This window comes from Castor canadensis, chromosome 13, assembly GCF_047511655.1.
Source record: "Castor canadensis chromosome 13, mCasCan1.hap1v2, whole genome shotgun sequence".
Classification (NCBI taxonomy): Eukaryota; Metazoa; Chordata; class Mammalia; order Rodentia; family Castoridae; genus Castor; species Castor canadensis.
Genome location: NC_133398.1, coordinates 80,690,341 through 80,709,939, shown reverse-complemented (window position 1 = coordinate 80,709,939; position 19,599 = coordinate 80,690,341). Strand labels below are relative to the sequence as shown.

Below are 19,599 nucleotides of genomic sequence, written 5' to 3'. Positions count from 1 at the left end.
GGCGGCTGGAGCCCAGGGAAGCCTTCCAGGAGGGGCCGGGCGGCGCCGCCTCCGCTCCCCTCCTCCCGCGCCCGCTCCTCCTCCTCCTCCTCCCTCCTCTGCCCGCCGCCCTCCCCGCTTTTCTCCCTCCCTCCCGGATCTGTGCTCCAGTTCAGAGAAAGAAGAAAATGTGTGTGTGTGGCGAGGGGGAGGGCGCGCACTGAGCAGCCGCTCCGCGCCTGGCAATCGGGGCCGGGGGTGGGCGTCTGGCAGAGGCGGAGGCGGAGAGCGCGCGGCGGCCGGCGAGCCGGGTTTGCGCGCGAGCCGAGCCCAGCCGAGCGGTGGGCGCGGGCAGGGCCGAGGGCGCCCGGGAGCCGTGTCAGGCGGCGGCCGGGCGCGGGGAGCCGTCGGCGGCCGCTTGCTGCGTGAAAGCCCCGGTGGATGTGCTCTCGTCGTGGGGGCGTATAGCTGAGGGGAGGCGCGGCGACAGCGGCGGAGCAGGGGGCGAGGCGGGCCGCCCGTTCCCGGGGAAGGAGGAGGCGCGGGCGTCTGTGCGAGGCCGGGCGCGGCGGCCTTTTCTCGCGCGCCCCCCGAGCCAGCGCCCGCGGCCGCCTCCTGCTCCCGCCTCGCTCCTCCGGGCGGCCCAAGTCGCCGGCTCCGCCGAGCCCCCGGCCCGCCTGGTGGCCCCGGCCCTGGCCGCCACCCCCGCGGCGGTTCCCCGAGCTCTTCCCGGACGCGCGCCCGGGCGGCGGGGGCTCCGCGGCCACCGCTGCCTCGGGGGAGCGAGGGCGGGAGGGTGTGTGTGCGCGCGTGTGAGCAGGGGGTGCCGGCGGGGCTGCAGCGGAGGCACTTTGGAAGAATGACTCTGGAGTCCATCATGGCGTGCTGCCTGAGCGAGGAGGCCAAGGAAGCCCGGCGGATCAACGACGAGATCGAGCGGCAGCTCCGAAGGGACAAGCGGGACGCCCGCAGGGAGCTCAAGCTGCTGCTGCTCGGTGAGTGTGGATCGGGCCCGGGCTCTCTGGTCGGACCCCTGCGCCCCTACGCCCACCACCGTGTAGCCCGTGGGGCGGCTGCCCTCGGTGCCCCTCGCCCCCGGCGCCTGTGGCTCGCCCCTGACCTCCCAGGCGCGCCCCCCGGCCACCACCCGCACTCGCGCGCGCGCGCGCGGACACACACACACACACACACACACTCACACACGCGCGCGCGCGCAAAGTGGGGTCGGGGCCGCCTGCCCGGTGCCTCGGTGTGTCCCGGAGGGTTGTGCGTTACTTGCAGTGCCTCTACTAAATGACATATCACTGTGGGGACAGGCACGGGGGTGGAAGGGTAGACAGAGGGGTTGAAGCTCCAGGGCTGGAGCGGGGAGCCGTATATAGCCCCCAGGGTGGAGAGCGGAGCCGTGATGCTTTGGGGGGTGGCGTGCCGTGGGGTGGCCAGTGAGCACCCATTAGCGTGTGTTATGGGGTCAGCAGGGAATGGTGGAACCGTGCAGATTGGCGACTGCATTTTCCTAGGAGTGGGATAAGGAAACCGAGGTTGGCCCTCCAAAGAAACCGGGCTTATGTTTTGGGGGCGGGGCGGCAGGGCAAGCCCAAATGTGACACCCAAGTGCCATTCTATAACCACTAGGCCACTGAAAGAGGGACCCCAGGAGAGTTTCTCGACCAGGGATGGTGTGGCAGGCGTGTTTCTCATCTACACCATTCCTGCCGGATGAAGATGAGGGATAAGGAGCCTTGTGCTGTGTGCTTGTTGACAGCGACGAGTGTCTTTTGTTTAATAAGGCAACCCAGATGGAGGCCTGCATTCACAATAGTTACTACTGAAAACCAGTGTGGCCTCTCCGTTACTCTCCTGGAAACAAATAGAAACCTTTTGTTAAAAACGGACAGCGTTTTCCTATTTTTGAAATCTAGGCTTGAAGAAAAACGGGAAGTGAACAACAAATTTCCCTCTGATCTCTGAAAAAAAAAAAAAAAAAACAAAACCAAAAAACCCCCCAAACATTTCACTTTAACACTCAGCAAGAAAATGTCATTTCTCAAATAGGAATTCTACTGATTATTATCTCTGAGAGAATGTTGAGAATCAAGCCATCAGGGTTTACATACGAGCAGCGTGACATAACTCTGAGCTATTGTGGTACAAGAGCGAACAGCTTTGCAGTTAACAGGCCTGAAAAACGTATGCACTTGTGTTCTATTTATTTCCTTGTGTAGCAAATATGTTTCTCAAACATTTCTGTAAGAAAAGAATATGGTATTATGGGTTCGGCTTTGCAAAGCATGACTTCTTTTTCTTATCTGGACCATTCCATCTGCCGGCTCAAGGAACCAATTACCTTTGGGACTGAACTGCTTATGTACTGGATCATTAACAAGCAGGAACACAATTTAATGATCGAAAAGAGTTACAAATGGTTAATTCACTTGCCATGATTATGTCTTCATTTTGAAACCCAGTTAGATAAATGTGCACATACTTATAAAGAACAGAAGGCAAAGAGCTGAATGAAGAGGTGGTCTTCAGGGAATGAAGCTCCCCCACCCCCATTCTGTCCTATTTCTAACATGCGGTTGAATGTTTTTGAATTCTCGAGATTGAGAAGAAAAAAAGTGAGGGCAAGGGAAATGTATACGATTAAGGGGGAAAGCATGTGTTTTAGAGAGATTTGCTTTAAGAGCCAGGTTTTCTTTTAATTTTGCCTTGTTTACAGCCTTTATGTGTTTTTGTTCAGCTGTGAACAGGGCGTTTGAGGTCTTCTTAACCAGCCCTATTTGCCTGAAAGGTGACAGCGCCGGGTCTCTCAGCAACTATGAGTTAGAGCTCTGGGGGGTTGTCAGGAGGGCCTAGGCCTAAATTTCTAAGAAGGAACTACACTTACATAGATGCTTAATTACATACTGTGTATTTAAATAACATACTATGCTTTTTTCTGAGGATGGGGGGAATGTAAAGTCAACCAGTTTTAATGCTAATGTGGTGGTAGTGTGGACTTTTTTTTTTTTGTCAGATATTTGAGTAGAGTTTAACACAGCCCCATCTCATCCCTCAAATATGGCCTGTTATAGGCATTTATTTAGCACCTGCATTCTGGAGTAACATTAAAAAAATTATACAGCTTTCTGTCAAACATGATTCCTGGACATCATGTAAGAATTGCTCCTTCTTCATTTCAAGGCAGGTTGCTTTCGCAATGTACCTACTGTGGTACCCGCCTGGGTATGCAGTGATAGTGTGTACTAAGTGTAACCTTTCTCTGTGAGTTTGGCTGTGTGAGTTCAGAGTCCAGGAGGGAAATGAGCACTGATTTGAACAAGAAAAGATTCCCGGGAGGGGTTCCTTTGGGAAATTTCCTGATGTGCGCCTTTGTGACAGGATGTATGTTCTCCTTCATTTAGACAACACCCATCCAGAGAGGTTACAGAATGTATCCTTTCCCAGTTTACACATCTACTTACTGTTTAACCAGTTTATTTAAATGGATGAGTTACCCTTGTACTGAAGTGACATTCAATATAAAATTATTTTCAAAGTAAGTTTTAGTTCAAGGCATGACACCATTTTAATGGAAAAGGATTTGCAGGGATAAAAATGCATTCGTGGCATTTGTTCACGTAATTATTTACTTTTATTTGTTAATATAGAGAGATAACACAAGGAAAATGATTTTCTGACTAGATAACCAAGTGTGACAGTAAAATTTGGGCTATTTTGGTTTATATCCAGCAATTATGCCATTGTCTTCCAAATTTATTCCACAGTGCTTACTTTGATTTTTATTCTTTTTTAAAGAAATGAACCCTGAAATTTATCTCAGTAAAAATGTCAAATTCTGAATTTTTGTTTTCTTTAATTCATTGTTTGAGATCATTTTTGTTTGCTTTCTTTGATACCTCAAAGAAAACTTTGTATTCAATGTATGATACAGAATATTTAATTTTCACTTGGTTAATGTTTTTATACATTTTTAGGTATAAAGTACATTGTATTTTTTTAGTTGATATCATGAATATTTATTGACTATTTTTATTGGTGATTACACCATGTAATACTGACTTGCCTTTTAAGTCTATTTGGAATAAGTGGCCCGACTCTCTGCTTTAGGATATTTTATTCAATTCCTTGATAGTGTTTTTCCTCCCATAAGCCTGTTTTACATGAGTTTCTACTCTTTTGAACTTAGTCATCAAACAGGAAGATTTGGCAAACCTTTTTTATTGACTGGATTCCATCTACTGAAAACCAGCGAGGATTAAGACAATCTTGGAAGAACATATGCTTTTGTTCTTTTGAACTGAATTACATATACTTTTCTAGATTTTCTACTTGTTCTGTATACTTCAAGTTTATGAGGTAGGATTGTGTCTGTTTTGTTCACTATTAAATTCCAGCTTCTAACACAATATCAGAGCACTCTTAATAAAAATATTGGCTGAATGAGTGATTTTTATTTATGACCTGTTAGAAATTGGGACCCAACAATAATGAATAAATTATAGAGATGTGGTGATTGGTAATGCTTTTAATCTCTGGCAGATAAAGTCATGATCTCAGAAAATCATGGGTAGGTTTCTGAGCCAGATGCATTCCAGAATATGATGTGTTAATGTGATGTTTGTTACATCTCATGTTGAACTAGTATATTACAGTTCTGTGCTGGTACATTTGGGAATGATAACAGTCATGGTTAAAGTATAAAAGTTTGAAGAAAAAGAAACCATTCTCTATCTAGATTACTGTTTATCGTGTAAAGGCTAGTTCAAACCTACCTTCCTTTTTGCTGTGTGTTTTTCTCCATGGTACACTGATTGGAGTGGCTTTTTTTGGGGGGGGTGGTACTGGGGATTGACCCCAAGTCCCTTTGTGTATGCTAGGCAACTGCTCTTACTGCTTGAGCCATACCCCACCCTTTTGCTTTTGAGATTGGGTCTTGCTAACTGCTCTGGCTGGCCTCCAATTCCTACCTCCTTCCTACCTACTGAGTAGCCGAAAGTACAGGATTCCAGGTGTACATCATCATGCCTGTCTCCAGAGTGAATTTTTAATGTCTGATTATCAATCATAGTTTTGTGATTTACCCATACAGTAACGTGAGGAGAACCACAGTAGTTCAACATGGAATGTTAGGAATTGCAGACAGAACACTTTAATATGAGAGGTATACCTTTGTACTGAAAATCGTACAGTTGGAGAGTTAAAAAGAGACACGAAAGGCTGGGAGTGCTCTGGCCAATTTAGACACTCTCAGTCACCCTCATTCATGCACATGAGAGTAAAAGCACCCTGCCAGCTTCCCTTCAGTAGAGTTCCTTGGGGGAAAAGAGTGGGCATGTTCCTTCAGTCACTAACCTAGTAGCTGTCTAGGGTGGCTGCGCAGAACCCTAGAATGAAAGCATTCTGGAAACACCAAATACAGGTGTTATGATGGTGCTTTAAGGTCTGGACCAGTTTTGGTTTTGGTATTTTTTTTTTAGCTTCCCAAATGTTGGATGTGTCTAAATGTCAGGATTTATTTGGATGTGCTTCCTCTTTTTTTTTTTTTTTTTAAGTACTTATAGTTTATATCTGAAGATTGAAGTGGAGACATCCCCTCATACAAATCAAAGCAGTAGATTTGACTGCATGTAACAAAGCCTCTGGAGTAGGATTTTTGCATTGAGCTATGTAGATTTATTGGATTTGCTGTATAACTCAATCTTGCACTTATATTATTTCTTCGTATGGTAACAGTGAAATTATTCTGTGTGAATCTATTCAAATATTTTTACAAAGGTTTAGAAAGTAGAACCATATGAACAATTTAGTAACCATTTTGTTTTCTACAAATAAATTTGATAGGCTCTTTCTCATTTAGAAAAAGACCAATTCAGCTTCACTTTTAAAGAGATGGTTTATATTCAGTTTTCAGAATTACCCAATAAATATAGTTGTGATTTTTATTACAGATGAATTTTTAAGAACTCGAAACAGCTTTTGTGATGTGAGGCTGCGTGCTATGCTAAACTTAGCAGAAAAGGCAATAGACTTCTTCATACTTGAAGAGAAATTAACAAGATTTTCCAAGGATAATTTTGATTTGGGTGTTCATTTAACTTTTCCTTAAGGGGAGTTGTTAGTTCCGTTGATGTTAGTGGAATTGTTTTGGAGGGAGAAAAGGGAACGTCTTGGAAGAGAGAGAAGCCATTTTAAGGATTGTTTTCTTCCTAAAGTGGAAGGAATCTGTGTTCTCAAGACCCGATATATTGGGTTGAGAGAAATACAAGTATTTGTAGCAACAAATGTAAAGTCTCATTTACTGGCTGAAGAGGAGGCAGTGACATTTTTCAGAGAGAAACTTCTATAATGGCTCTTAAATAATGTTAAGATCTGTGCAGAGTTAATCCTAGGGAAGTGTGAAATAGCAATAGAAGGTAAATGTGTGATCATAATTAAATCTGGCAGTAACTGACTACTGTAAACAGTCAGTGCTGTCTCTTTTTCGGCCCAATGGAGTAACATTAAAGAAAGAGCTATTGTCAGACCCAAATGCTATTTCCTGTGAACAGCTGTTACTAATAAAATTATAGGAAGTTGTTAGACAGTCACCTTTGATTTGTTGCATTACTGATACGTAAAATTGCCTCAGTTTTCATTTACCTTGTAGAAAGAAAAAAAGGACCCACACTTACTAATGAGATAAGTTAGTGAATACTAAGGGGTCATGAATCGTGCATTGCAAACAAAAATATTCATAGGTGTTGGGATGCTGGGAGCCCCAAACTGAATTTGCTGCTTAGCTCTGTGTCTAACCCTTTACCCACTCCTGACTGCCTTTCCTCCCTTCCTTTTTTTTTCCTTTTTTGGCGGTTCTAGGGCTTGAACTCAGGGCCTTAATGCTTGTTAGGCAGACACTTTACCACTTGAGCCACTCTTCCAGTCCTATTTTTGTGTTGGATATTTTCGAGATTAGGTTCTCCGAGCTGACTTCCAACCTTGATCCTCCTGATTTCTGTCTCCTGAGTAGCTAGGATTACTGGTGTGAACCACTGGTGCCCGGCTCTTCCTTCCCTTCTTTTCTTCTTTTTTCCTTCCCTTTTCTCTTTCTCTCTCTCTTTTTTTTTTTTTTTGGCTAGGGTCTTGCTATATAGCCCAGGCTAATATCAAACTTGCAGTCCTCTTTCTGCCTCTATCCTGAGTGCTGGGATTACATGCTCCTAGCTATTATTTCTGAAATTAGCGCAGAATATTTGCTAAAACCCTTTTTTTGTGTGTGATGTAACCATTGTCTCCACTATATGCCAAAAGCCTTTATGAGTGATTTCTTTTTGGTGCTGGTAATTGAAACCAAGGCCTCATGCATGCTAAGCACATGCTCTTAACCACTGAGCTACATCCCTAGCCTCTGTATGGCTAAATTTTAAAGAACAAAATTAGTATTATGTAAAAATAAAATTATGAAGATGTTTGAAATCCATTTATTCAACAACTATTTGTCAGTTACTGGAAAATATACATTTATTTCCTCCAAGGTATTACCAGTTGTATCTTAAGGAAGAACAGTTGCATACCAAATACTGGCTAAAGAACAAACATTCAGCACCTACCGTGTGTAAAATAATGTGCTATGTGAAACACTGCTATTTCATATTTGCCAACAGGAAGGACTACGAGCACTCTTCATAGTCTTCTTTCATAGTTGTTGCCTGTGTACTGACACGTCTTTCTGACATTTGTCTTTCCTGGCTTTGCTTTGCTATTGGTTTTTCATACAAAAAAAGACAAAATAATCTGTAGAGCATTGTAGGAGTTTTTTCTGGAAGAATTTATACAACTGGGGAAAGCAGATGATCTTAAGAATTTGAACTTCTAAATTTATATGTGTTATTCCTTGAAGCATGTCATTTTTTGCCTGAACTGTGAGAAGCTATGACTATTGCTTTGTTTCTAACTGGATTGGAAGCTCCTGGAGGGCAAAGAGAATGGCTCTTGCCTCTTTGTAGCTTAACATGACACAGTGGTTTTTGTTACAAGTAGCAGCTAGGGGTATGTGGGTAGCTGGATTCCCAAAAGAAAGCGAAGGGAGGAAGTGAGTTTAAATGGCTTACTTTTTCTAACGGGTGCCATCCATATGGTCTACATTTCCCACTCTGCTGCTTCTTGGGCCACCTGGGGCACAGTAAAAGGCATTGTTTTAAAGATGCCATGGTTTTTGGCCTCTAATTCTCCCGGGAGAAGGCTTCATTCTCACATTGCTTCAAGTTGAAAGGCCAATGGCAGTGAGTCCAGCAGTTCCAATGGAAAGCTCCCAGGCATACAAGCCCTTTAAAATTTGAAAATTCCATACACATTTATTGCAGGATTAATCTTGGATTGATTGAGAGTCATTTGATTGCTTTAGAAACAGTAGTTGTTTCAAGGAAGTGTTTAATGGATTGTGGTGCAGTTGGAAACTAAGATGTTATTAATGTCATTGTATTTCTAAAACCTCACAAAAGGGAACAATAATTGATGTACATATTAAAGAAAAAGAGGTAGAGTGAGAGGTTTTAGCTCTCTGCAGTTTGTGAATAGTGATATTTAGAAACATAGTCATGTATATTTCTAGGAGATAGCCTTGAGTTGTTTTTCCCTTTGGAGAACTGAAATAATGAATTAATTGCCTTGTTCAAGAATTCACCTTTTTTTTTTTTTTTTAAATCTATCATCAACACTTGTTAAAATTTCTTTTGTTTCTTTTTCTTCTCTTTTTTCTTTGCTGCTTTGCAGCAGGGGCTCACTATGTAGCCCAGGCTGGCCTTCAACTCACTGTCCTCCTGCCTTAGCCTTGTGTCAGTAAACTTGGCTTCTTTTGTTTCTTTTTCATGTTTTAAATATATTTATTGTCATAATTTTTATTGTTCCCTTTGTACATTTCCTTTGCTGAAAGGGCAGCAGGGTGATTGGTGGCATCTTCTGGTGACTACAGTGATTTACCCTGCCCCATTTACACTCTCATCACAGCGCTGCAGCAGGTGGTCCTCAAAGTCTCTGTGTCTTGCACATTCCCTAGGGATTCAGAGAACCTCCAAGTTCTGTCAGACATCATGTGGCAGTGAGCTGGGGAGAGGGGAAGTTGGGTGCTTGACTAGATTAAAAAACAGGGTTTGTGAGTATGGGGGTAGGAGATGATTAACTTTCTTTTGCAGGACTTACTCTGGTCTTCAAAGCAAAATGTGCTGCTGCTGAACAAAATGTAAAATCCTCCTTCCTTTTCCAGAGGGTAGGCACTTGAGATCAGTTTGTGATACCAGCAGAGAGTTAGTGAGGCCGTGCTGCATAATCTAATGGCCACTGGGTTTCAAAATAGGATGCAGGGCCTTTGCTGGAAGAGGGAAGGCCCGGTGGGCTGTAGTGCCTGCGTGCCTGTGTGTGTGTGTGTAGTAACAGCACATCATCAGGTCATGATTTGAATGCCCTGGTGTCCTGGTCTCAGTTGCTTGAGAGCCTTAGTGACATCTCTTTCTGACTGCTTCTCCATACAGATAGTTAAGGAGGGGTTGCACCTACTCAGCCTGTGTACACTTCTTCCTGGTTGTTTTTCAGGGCACGGTGCAATGATCTTTTCTTACTATGTGAGTTGGTATTTCAGGATCTACACTTTGCATCTTCATTATATTGTTCATTCTTTCTGCAGACAGCAAATGCAGTTTTCTTGTCCTAGAGAGATGACCCATTTCCTGTGACTTGTTCTAATAATATAGGATGACTTTAATTCTTGTCCACAGTTTGGCCTTAAAAGAATGCCAGGATACTTTAGTGCTTAACTCTTGGCCCTCCAGCTCGTGTTACATGTTCTTGAGAATTGATAAGTCATGTGATGATTTAGAAACTGGCAGATTGGTTTTGTGAAAGATCATCTTTACTGTATCCTGCAGCTGAAAGGTTATGGGGTATCCCTGCCCTACCGCTCAGATTTTTTTTTTTTCCCCTTGTAGATTAACCTTAGGCCAAATTTGTTCCATGGTTTTGATTGCTTTTTCTATAGGAACATATAGAATGAAGAGAGAATATACAAAAAAGGTGTATAAAGGCCATTTGAACCTTGAAACTTTTTCTCCTTCCCCTCTTCAGCTTTGGCATCTTGGCTACTCTCTGCTCAAATCTGTCTCCAGATGAGGGATCTGAGCTACCCACCCTGTGGTGGTGAGGGACTATATGAGGGGGCTTTGCCTGCCTCTTCTCTTCTGGCCCTGCAGGCAGCTCTGCCAGTTCTGAGGGGGAGGAGGAGTGGCGAGGAGGAGCTGTGAATGAGGCCTTAGCGAGTGTGTCCACAGCTGCCCTCCTGCTGCCTGGCATGCTGCTGATAGTTGCACTGTCTTCACAGGGAATGGTATCGAAACCTCCTGTCATATCAGCGTGCGTCTCTTGCTTCCTGCAGGAAGGGCTGTATCCTGGGAGGCACAGAGGTGGAGCGCCAGAGGCTCCAAGTTTGGGCACTGATCTGCTCAAGACCTGGGGTCTTTTCTTAGATACTCACTGCTGCATTTCTGGTTGTTTTTTGTTCATTGGGCTTTAAGCATTACTTTTCATTTGGCTACAAATAATCACTTCTCACCAAGTGCATCTCTGCCATTTTTAGTGAGTGAGTGCTGGTTGGCCTTGTGAGTCCCATACACCAAAGCAAAACTCATTTGGAGGGCTGCTTTGTATTTGGAACTAGTAGGTCCCTTTTCTAAGGCTTTCCAGGGAAGATTTAGAAGTAAGCATTGGAGCATTTGTACTCATTTCTTCTTCCATCACTGTGCCCGTATTTTCTTGTGACTTTCATTAAACGCAGGAGAACATCCATAGCATGAATACAGTCCAGTGGGGGAGAAAAGTCGTGCTTTATTGTTTCAAACATATTTAATGCTATGACCTCCAGACTAACCTTAGTTGTTAGGACTATGACCAGAGGATCCGTCAGAGAACAAGTTCCTGTGTCCCTTGTCTGTATTTGGAGAACAGCCATGGGCAAAGAAGGAATATGGCCTCTTACCGAGTACTGAGGAAAAATGTAAGAAGAGCCTGCTTCTGCTAGAGGTGCCAGGCAGGTGATTGGCATTCCTGGGCCCCTGCTTTCATCCTGGCCCACTGCCTTCTCATTATCTTATCAGCATCAGTGCTCTTTGCGCTTATCTCAGATTTGGTGTTGGAAGGGTGCTGGGAACAGGAGAATGGGCACAGGGTGAAGGAGAGTAATAAGGGGTATGGGGCTTGGAGGGTAGGTGGTGGTGTTGCCAGTAGGGTGGTGCCTGGCTTTGGAGGGAAGGAGAGGTGTCTGTGCCTTTGCTGGGTACACCTGTAAGAGCATTTTTTGGTTTTCATTGTCACATTCTGTGTCCTTTCTTTCTCAGATGTAGGTTGGATGGAAGCCTGGGTTGCTTGGGAGGAGTGGGGTTGTCGGTCCTCTCTGTGTGGATTGATTAGATAGACCAAGCACAGATCACATGTGGAGCTGTGCAGCAGAGTCCTGGACAGAACTACTCACATTTTGAAAAAGAAAATTGACAACATGGCGGCTCCTCCATGTATGGTTTTTTTTTTTCCTGTTACCTGTTTCACGTAATAGAAATTCATTTATTACTATCTTGAAAGCTCTGCTCATCTGGTGATAGGCTATGAGAATGCTTTTGAGACATCCTTGTCCAGGAAGTCTGCTTTCACCTGGCTTGCTTCTCCAGTAGAGAGCTTTTCAGTGGCCCAAGGCAATAAGCAGATAAGACGTACCACATGCTATTCTTGCCAGGTAGATTCATGCTCAGGTGGAGGCATGTACTGTAGAAATAACTTCGCAGTTTTTAGCTGAGAAGAGACACTTGGCAATTTTCAGTCAATCAGACCATCACATCTAAGGTTGGCAGTAGACTTTTTTCTAAGAGAGAGAGAGAGAGAGAGAAAGTGAGTGTGTGTGTGTCCCCATCCATCTGACTGTGGCGAGGATTGAACCCAGGATCTCATGTGTGCTATGCATGTGCTTTACTGAGCAACCGCCCCAGCTCTTTCTTTCTAAGATTTTTAAAGTGCCTATTTCTAATTATGCCAGCCTTCAAAAAGAAGCAGCTTTTGTACATGATATTATTTTAAGAGGATTTCTTGATTCAACATGTGGGCAAATATATTTTGAAAAATTTGAATAGTTTTGAATAATTTGAGAGAAGAACTAGAGAGTGCAGCAATAGAAAGACACTTGAATCAGTGTCTAGCTTTGTTACCAACCACTCTCTGGTGGTCCAAGAACTAATTTTGAATTTGCTGTCTCCTTTTGGCTCTGACATGGGGAAGGATCTTGCTATGTTCAAGGACCAATGTTTTCTGAACTTTCAGGCTTTCCTCTGAGGCCTTGGGTCATTAAGCAGTCTCGAAGGTGACATTAGAAATGCCACCTCTTGTGGTGATGAGTCCCATAAATTTCCCTTTTTCTGTGGGACAAGATACTTGTGTGTTACTCTACCCATTTCTGATAAACAATTTGTATTTCCTTACTCATGCAATTCTTGATAAAGTGTTGCCTTTTAATGGGTGAAATTATAGATAGGATTTCATGAATATCTTCAGGGAGATCTTGTCTCCAAATACTTTTTCCTAAAAATTACCAGCTTTGTCCTTTAAGAAACATGGTTTCTGTAGGGCTTTTCACTCCAGGCCATGCTTATTATGGGAATAGAGATACTTCTGTAGGGTTTTTCTAAATCCCCAAAGTCTAACTGTGAATTGCTACACAATCACAGTGTATCCTTACCAGAATTAATTAATGCTCTGTGCATCCCTAGTCCTGAGTCATGAGGTCACACATTTATTTTTTCTTAATAAAAATATTCTTCCTTTATATCATATTATGTATCTTTTGGCAGTGTGCTCTAGCCTGAATTTATATTGTATTTTGTTCTCTTTTTGGAATGAAATAAAGAAGAGCACTTTATATATCCTCTGGTGGTATGGTTGTTTCTAAAATAGTAAAAAAATTTAATAACGAAAAAAATGCCATATTTAATAAAGTCCAAGTTTGAGTCAAGACAAACTATGTACGTTTTTCTTGAGAATTTTCTTACATTCTTAAGAGATACATTTTATTGTTTTTATGTGTTTGAAAAGAATAACCATTCATTTTGTGCCTTAATTTTTTGTTTTTAGCGTACTGGCATAAGGCTAGTCAATCACTCTACTACTTTAGCTACACTCCCAGTCCTAGTGATATTATTTATTTATTTATTTACTTTCTTTTTGGCAGTACTGGAATTTGAACTCAGGGCTTCTTGCTTGCTAGGCAGGCACTCTACCACTGGAGCCACTCCACCTGCCATTTTTTTCTGTGATGGTTTTTTTTCCTGATAGGGTCTTGAGTGCGTTGCCCAGACTAGTCTCGAACCGAGATTCTTCTGCTCTCTGCCTCCTGAGTAGCTAGATTACAGGTGTGGGTTACTAGTATCTGGTTTATTTTTATGTGTTGCTTTTTTCATTGATTTAAAAAAATTTTACCAATAACACAACAGCTCTTTTGCACAAAGCTAGGAAAAAAGGTTTTAAAATGTTTCATAAATTTACCCAAAATGTGCCAGTATAATGTAAGTACCACAGTCTTTTTCTGTATACTATTCCTTTCTAGTCAGTTTTATATTCCCATTTTCTATGTGGCCATGTGGAGTTTTATTAATGTTTGAAATGGCTATATAATATTCTATTTAGAGGATGTATGCTAATTTTTTTACTCAACTTATTTTTGGCATTTAGATTTCTCTCCATGTTTTCATTTTACACATAATGCAGTGATGAAGCTGTTAGTAGATAGCTTTTTAAAATAAATACACAATTTTGTTGCAATAGATTCATAGAAATGAAATTTCTAGGTCAGAGAATATAAAAAAAAATGACTCCTGATTACACACACTCAAAACATTCTGACATGATTGTATACAATTTGCAACATGGTGAGCAATCTTCTGAGGATCAGTAACTTAGTAGGCAAAAACTGGTACCCCTGTGATTTTAAAATTTGTATTTATTTGATTACTAGTGAGAAGGATTGTCTTCCCACATGCTTGTTTTTATTGAGTTTATTTTGTGAGTTGCCTCTTCATTTCATTTGCCTCTTTATGAGCTCCAAACATAACCAATGAAATTAGCTTTTTGTCATATTTACTGCAGTTAACTTAACCCCAGTCTGTTGTTTTTCTTTTTCTTTGTTTTGTATTATTTAATACAGAAGTTATTATCAAACCAAATCTGTTGATCTTTTGCTATTCTGTTGCTTATACTTTGGTGTTAGATGTAAAAAACTGGCTACAATATAGGGTCACAAAGGCTTATCTTTGTTTTCTACTAAGTTTTATAGTTTTGGTTAAATGTTACATGTAGATTTTTGATCCAGTTTGAGTTGATTTTTGTTTATAGTGTGAATAGGGTTCTAACTTCATTGGCTTTTTTGTTGTCTTTTGATGTTTGCTTTTTGAGACAGGATCTTGCTGTGTAGCACAAGTTACCTTCAAACTTGCAATGCAGCTGAGGCTGGCCTCAGACCTGATCTTCCTGCCTTAACCTGAGTGCTGGGATTAAAGACTGTATCACCACACTTGGCTTTTAACTTCATTGTTTTGTATGTGAATATCTAGTTGTCTCAGCACTGTTTGTTGACAAGATATACTCTTTGGCCCTTGAATGGTCTTGGCAGTTTCAAGATATATATAGAGAGCCTTGTCTTTCTCTTTTTTTTTTTTTTTTTTTTGCAGTACTGGGACTTGAACTCAGGGCTTTCACCTTGAGCCACTCCACCAGCCCTATTTTTGTGAAGGGTTTTTCAAGATGGGGTATCACAGAACTATTTGTCCAGGTTGGCTTCAAACTGCGATTCTCCTGATTTTGGTTTTTTGGGGCATATGCTCTCTGTTGGAGCTACTCAACTTTGCTGTAAATACTTTGTTAATGAATGGGTGTGGCTATGTTCAAATAAAATTTTATTTATAAAAACAGTCAGCAATCCAGATTTGACATTCTGGCTATAATTCCCCACCTCCTGATCTGTATTACTTTCATTGTTGTCTGCCTTCCCTGGCATTTTATTTGCATGTTAGGAACTTTTTGTTCCTGTTTATTATAGACACATTGGCAATACCAGGTTTAAAAGGATTCTCTAAGCCTTAGTGGTGAGTAATAACATTAGCACCTCTTAATCTGCGCACATTTTATTTCTTTAACAGTCTCTCAGAGACAACAGTGAATGTATCGAATGATAACATTTGTAAGAACCATGTAAAACTCTGGGTGGCTAAGGGCATGTTTCTCAGGTCTGTTCTGGATCTTATGGATGGTGTGACAGGCTAAACTTAAAGAAGGGTGAAGTTACTTTAGTTCGAGCATGGAAAGGACCTCTGTGTCAGATGGGATGGAGGCACACATGGGCATTCAGGACTGTTTCTGTGCTCACAGCTGTCATCCTCATTCCATATATGCTGCTCTTCCCTGTGGTACGGCTTCCTGGCTATGGAACATCTCTGCTCTTAACCCTGCAATGGTTTGCCCCTAGTTCATTTATTTTCACACATCCTAAAACTCTTAATGCTTTGATTTCGTGTTGAATACCTGGGGTGAGCATGGGGTGTCATTTCAAGTTAAGCCTCAAGAACCTCATTCAAGCATTTCGTTATAAATTGCTTATTTATTATTCAGTTTTCTTGTAGAAATTTTAGTATGTAAGTGTATATGGGTGTATCTATAATTAAAACATAATGTTAATTCGGTGTTTGAATAAATGCTTTCTCTCAATTTCTTTAATTGTTTGCTCTTATTGGTTTTCCTTCATCTGTGCGGTGGCTTGATTATACCTTTTGTATATTTTTCACAAAGGTAAGACATTTTTTACAGGTGTACATTAGATGATATATCTCCCCGATTTCTTCTGTAATTGAGAATGGCTTTCTGTGGCATTCACCAGTCAATGGTACCTTGCTTGGATTGCATCTCTATTCCATCCATAGTGGTTGCCACATGGTAGATGGTCCTCCAAATTGAGATGTTTCCTGACATATAAATTGGATGAGAAGTCAGTCTGAATATTCTTTCTTTGTGATTTGCCTTTTTTGTGTGTTTTTGTAACAACTTCAGCAGGTTGTTTTTCAGTGTTTTGTCGTTTTTATCATTTATCCTGAAGCACTTTCAACCTTTTCCATCTGTGTGTGTGTATTCTTTCATTTTAAGGATTTTCCCCAATTTTATCATTGATTTTTTTTTTTATTCCACAGAATTTTTTTTCTTTAGGCACATCCATCATTCATAATTGGATTTCTGTTGTTTATCTAACAAAGCCGTCAACGTCTCTCTAATTGCTTCATCTCTGTGTTCTTTTCCCTGTCTGATTTGCTCAAATGATTTGGCCATGTTTGGCACAAAAATATCAAGTCCCAGTAATTAGGTGATGAATGAATGAAATGTCTCGTGTATCTTTCTGAAGCTTCAAGTTCATTTTTAATTTCTAAATTCTGTTTCTTTGGTCCTTGTTTTTCCTTTCTTAACTCTGTTTTTATTTCACCTTCTTTTTTAATATCCTGTTTCAGCAGTCCACATTTAAAAAAACTTACTAGAGATAATACAAAGCAGTTGAAGTCTATTTTTTCTTCAGTTTCCTGGAGTAAGTCATCAAAGCATTCTCTTCCCTTTCCTGTTTCATGTTCTGTGCCTTGTCTTCGTTTTTACTTAGGAATGGTCCCGATTTTGTTTGGCCTTCCTACTTGTTCAAAAAGAGTGTGGGTGGAATCTCATTGACTTCCTTCTGTATTTGCCTTGGGTCTGTAGGTATCTTTTCCTCAGCACTTGAGCTGGAGGGCTGCAAGATGGTGGTATATCCTGCCTTTAGCTGTTCTCTGTGTAGGGTGGTGGCAAGGGCTCTGGGGTGGTGACCACATCAGTCTGTGAACTTTGCTTTCTTCATTTTGCTGAGTCTTCGAGCTAATCCCATTTGTTTCTCCTTGTTTGGGTGAGCCAGTCATTGGCTGAAAAATTGTTCAGAACAGCTTCCCTGTTCTGGGGACTTTTGTTCTGTGTATCTGTTGGAGATTTTTCTCTGCCTTTCCAGATCATGTTGCAAAGTTGGTTTGCTCTCACCCCTCAACCGTTTCTATTAAAATAAGTCAGGTTAGAGGTTAGAAGTCAGGTGTGACTTCTCTTCAGCTCCTGCACAGTTAGAATGGTAGGGAAGTAAGTTCTAAGGAGATAGATGTTCTTTGCTTCTCCCAGTTGGAGGATGCTGGGAGTCTCTGTGATCCTTTGTCACGTGCTTCCCTGGACACTGCCCTGTTTTTATGCACAGAAATGCTGCATGGTGACTCCTAGCAGGTTCTCTGGATTTAGTTAATTTGTATTACTTCCGGTTGATAGGTTCTTTGCTATTATTAACATAGATGAGGTTTCTCTCTCTCTCTCTCTCTCTCTCTCTCTCTCTCTCTGTCTCTCTGTCTCTCTGTCGGTTTATTTTGAGGGGTAGAGGAAGTTATTTTTTTCTTTAAAATATTTAGTTGTCACATTATGTTTGTACATATTTATGGGGTATGCTGTGATAATTTGATAGATATATATATTGTATAATGATCAGGTCAGAATTCTTAGCATTTAATAGCTCTTTGCCATTTTTCCAGGAAGTCTGCTTTATGAATCTTGATGACTGTAATTAACATATGTGAAGTCCTTCATGGAGGGTGATAATTACAGTGTTAGTTAAGAAAGTGCTGTAAAGTCCAAGCTTGTACCACATACTTGAGCTGCCTCTGTAACATTCTCAATTTGCTGCGAGTTTGTCCCCTGTACAGTCAGTAATGGGACCATAATCCCCCAGGAAGAAGTCATCTTGTCTTCAGTTGTTTACATTTGTTAGAAAGTTTTGACATAGCGAGCTGAAATCTGTTCTGTTACTAGCTAGTTTCCTCCTTGGTGACATTAGTGGACTGGAGCCCACTGGAATACATCTGATTCTCCAAATATTTGAAGATGCCCCTCTGACCTTTTTCCTTCTTTATGTAAAAATTATGAGTTCTTTCCATCATTTCTCATAAGGGAGAAATCAGGTCTTGCCCCTGTTATTCTAGAGAGAGTCATTTTTTTCTCTCTCTTTCTCTCTCCCACCCCTCCCTCCTCTCCCACTCCCTCTCTCCCTGTCCCTTATAGTAGTGGTTGAACTCAGGTTGTTTTGTTGCTGGGCAGGTGCTCTACTGCTTGAGCACCTTTTTTGCTTTAGTTATTTTTTGTATAGGGTCTTGTGTTTTTTGCCGGCCAGGCTGGCCTGGACTACCATTTTCCTATTTATGCCTCCCCATATACTTAGGATGACAGGCTTGCAGGTGGGGGTGAGGTCTTGCTAACTTTTTACCCAGGCAAGCTTCAAATTGTCATCCTCTTGGTCTCTGACTCCCAGGTAGCTGGGATTACAGGTGTGAGCCACTGGTGCCCAAGTGTTTTTCTCTTTTAAAACAAAACAAGACGTAATAGAAAATGGAAAACACTTGAGGAATGGTTTAATGAAGTCAGAGTAGATTCCATCTTTCCCTGAACTTAGAAACGCATGACTTTAGGAATCTTCGGCTTGTGTCCAAGTAAATCATCCCAAGAAGTAAATAACAGTTTTGAGTGCTTCCCCCTTTTGCAGTAAATTTCTCTGATTATTATGTTTACTTCATTTTCTCAATACAGCCTTGCAAGTCTGTTTTTGATCTGTGACTGTGCACACAAGTTCCCTTTATCACATATTTACATGGACTTTTTTCTTCAATTCATGAAAATACTTTTCTTAGAATATTTCATTCTTCTATGGGAACATCCTTCCAAGGTCAGTTCACTTACACTTAATTCCTGACTTCTGGCATTTGTAGTTCTCTTCATTCTTAATAGGATTCAGAAAGAATTACATTAGGAAAAAAAGTATGTTTGTTCATACTGTTACTAACATTCCAGGACAGATCTTGACAGCCCCATCATTGTTAGGACTCTCTAGGTGATGCCACGCCACACATTGGGTTGTAACTTCGTTGTTTACTTACGTAGCAGGGAAAAAGCCAAAAGTATACTACCTGCATTTGATCTTAGTGTTTGAGGTGTGTTTTGTATAGAAGGGAGTAGAGAAGGCAAGAGCGGAAGGATATCTGCTCTTCCTTGGCTATTACCAGGTCTCCTATCACAGGGGGCCTCCCACAAACCTCTGCCTTGGTGGCGGTGGCACCCCTGTCCTTGCCCAGTGGTAAGGGACTGTTCATCTTTCCTTACATCCTGAAGTTTCCATGCCAAGTAGTTTATAATGGTGATTATTGTTAAGGAGGGAAGGTGTATTTTATTTATCATCTTCCTCTGTGAATTCTAATTTCCATGTAGAAGAAAAGGGATATTTTAGGAAAAGAAAATTTCATGTATTTGCTTTATGCCAAATTGTTTTCCTCCTCTCATAAGGCAAGTGGCTCTTAAAGAGAGAAAGCCAACTTAGAAATCCTTATACTTTATTTTTCACAATTTACCACCATGCCCACATTTTTAGCACTGACGTTGGCTAGTGTCAATGTTTAAATTTCTCATTTAGGAAATTGTGGAGTTGAGTAGAAGTTACATTATTCAGTGTGTGCATGTATATAAATATATATGATT

At 41.5% G+C, this 19,599-nt stretch overlaps 1 protein-coding gene across 2 annotated transcripts in view; it reads left to right on the top strand.

Annotated features, from left to right (window-relative positions):
- Window positions 1-725: 725 nt before the first annotated feature.
- Gnaq (G protein subunit alpha q) overlaps window positions 726-19,599 on the top strand; it is a 254,207-nt gene continuing 235,333 nt past the window's right edge. Inside the window, exon 1 of one of the 2 annotated variants that reach the window (XM_074052099.1) lies at window positions 726-974. In XM_074052099.1, coding sequence (XP_073908200.1) covers window positions 839-974 — 136 coding nt within the window. In that variant the 5' untranslated portion in view covers window positions 726-838. The remainder of the gene's footprint in view (window positions 975-19,599) is intronic. The other variant, XM_020184968.2, reaches the window with a different exon arrangement.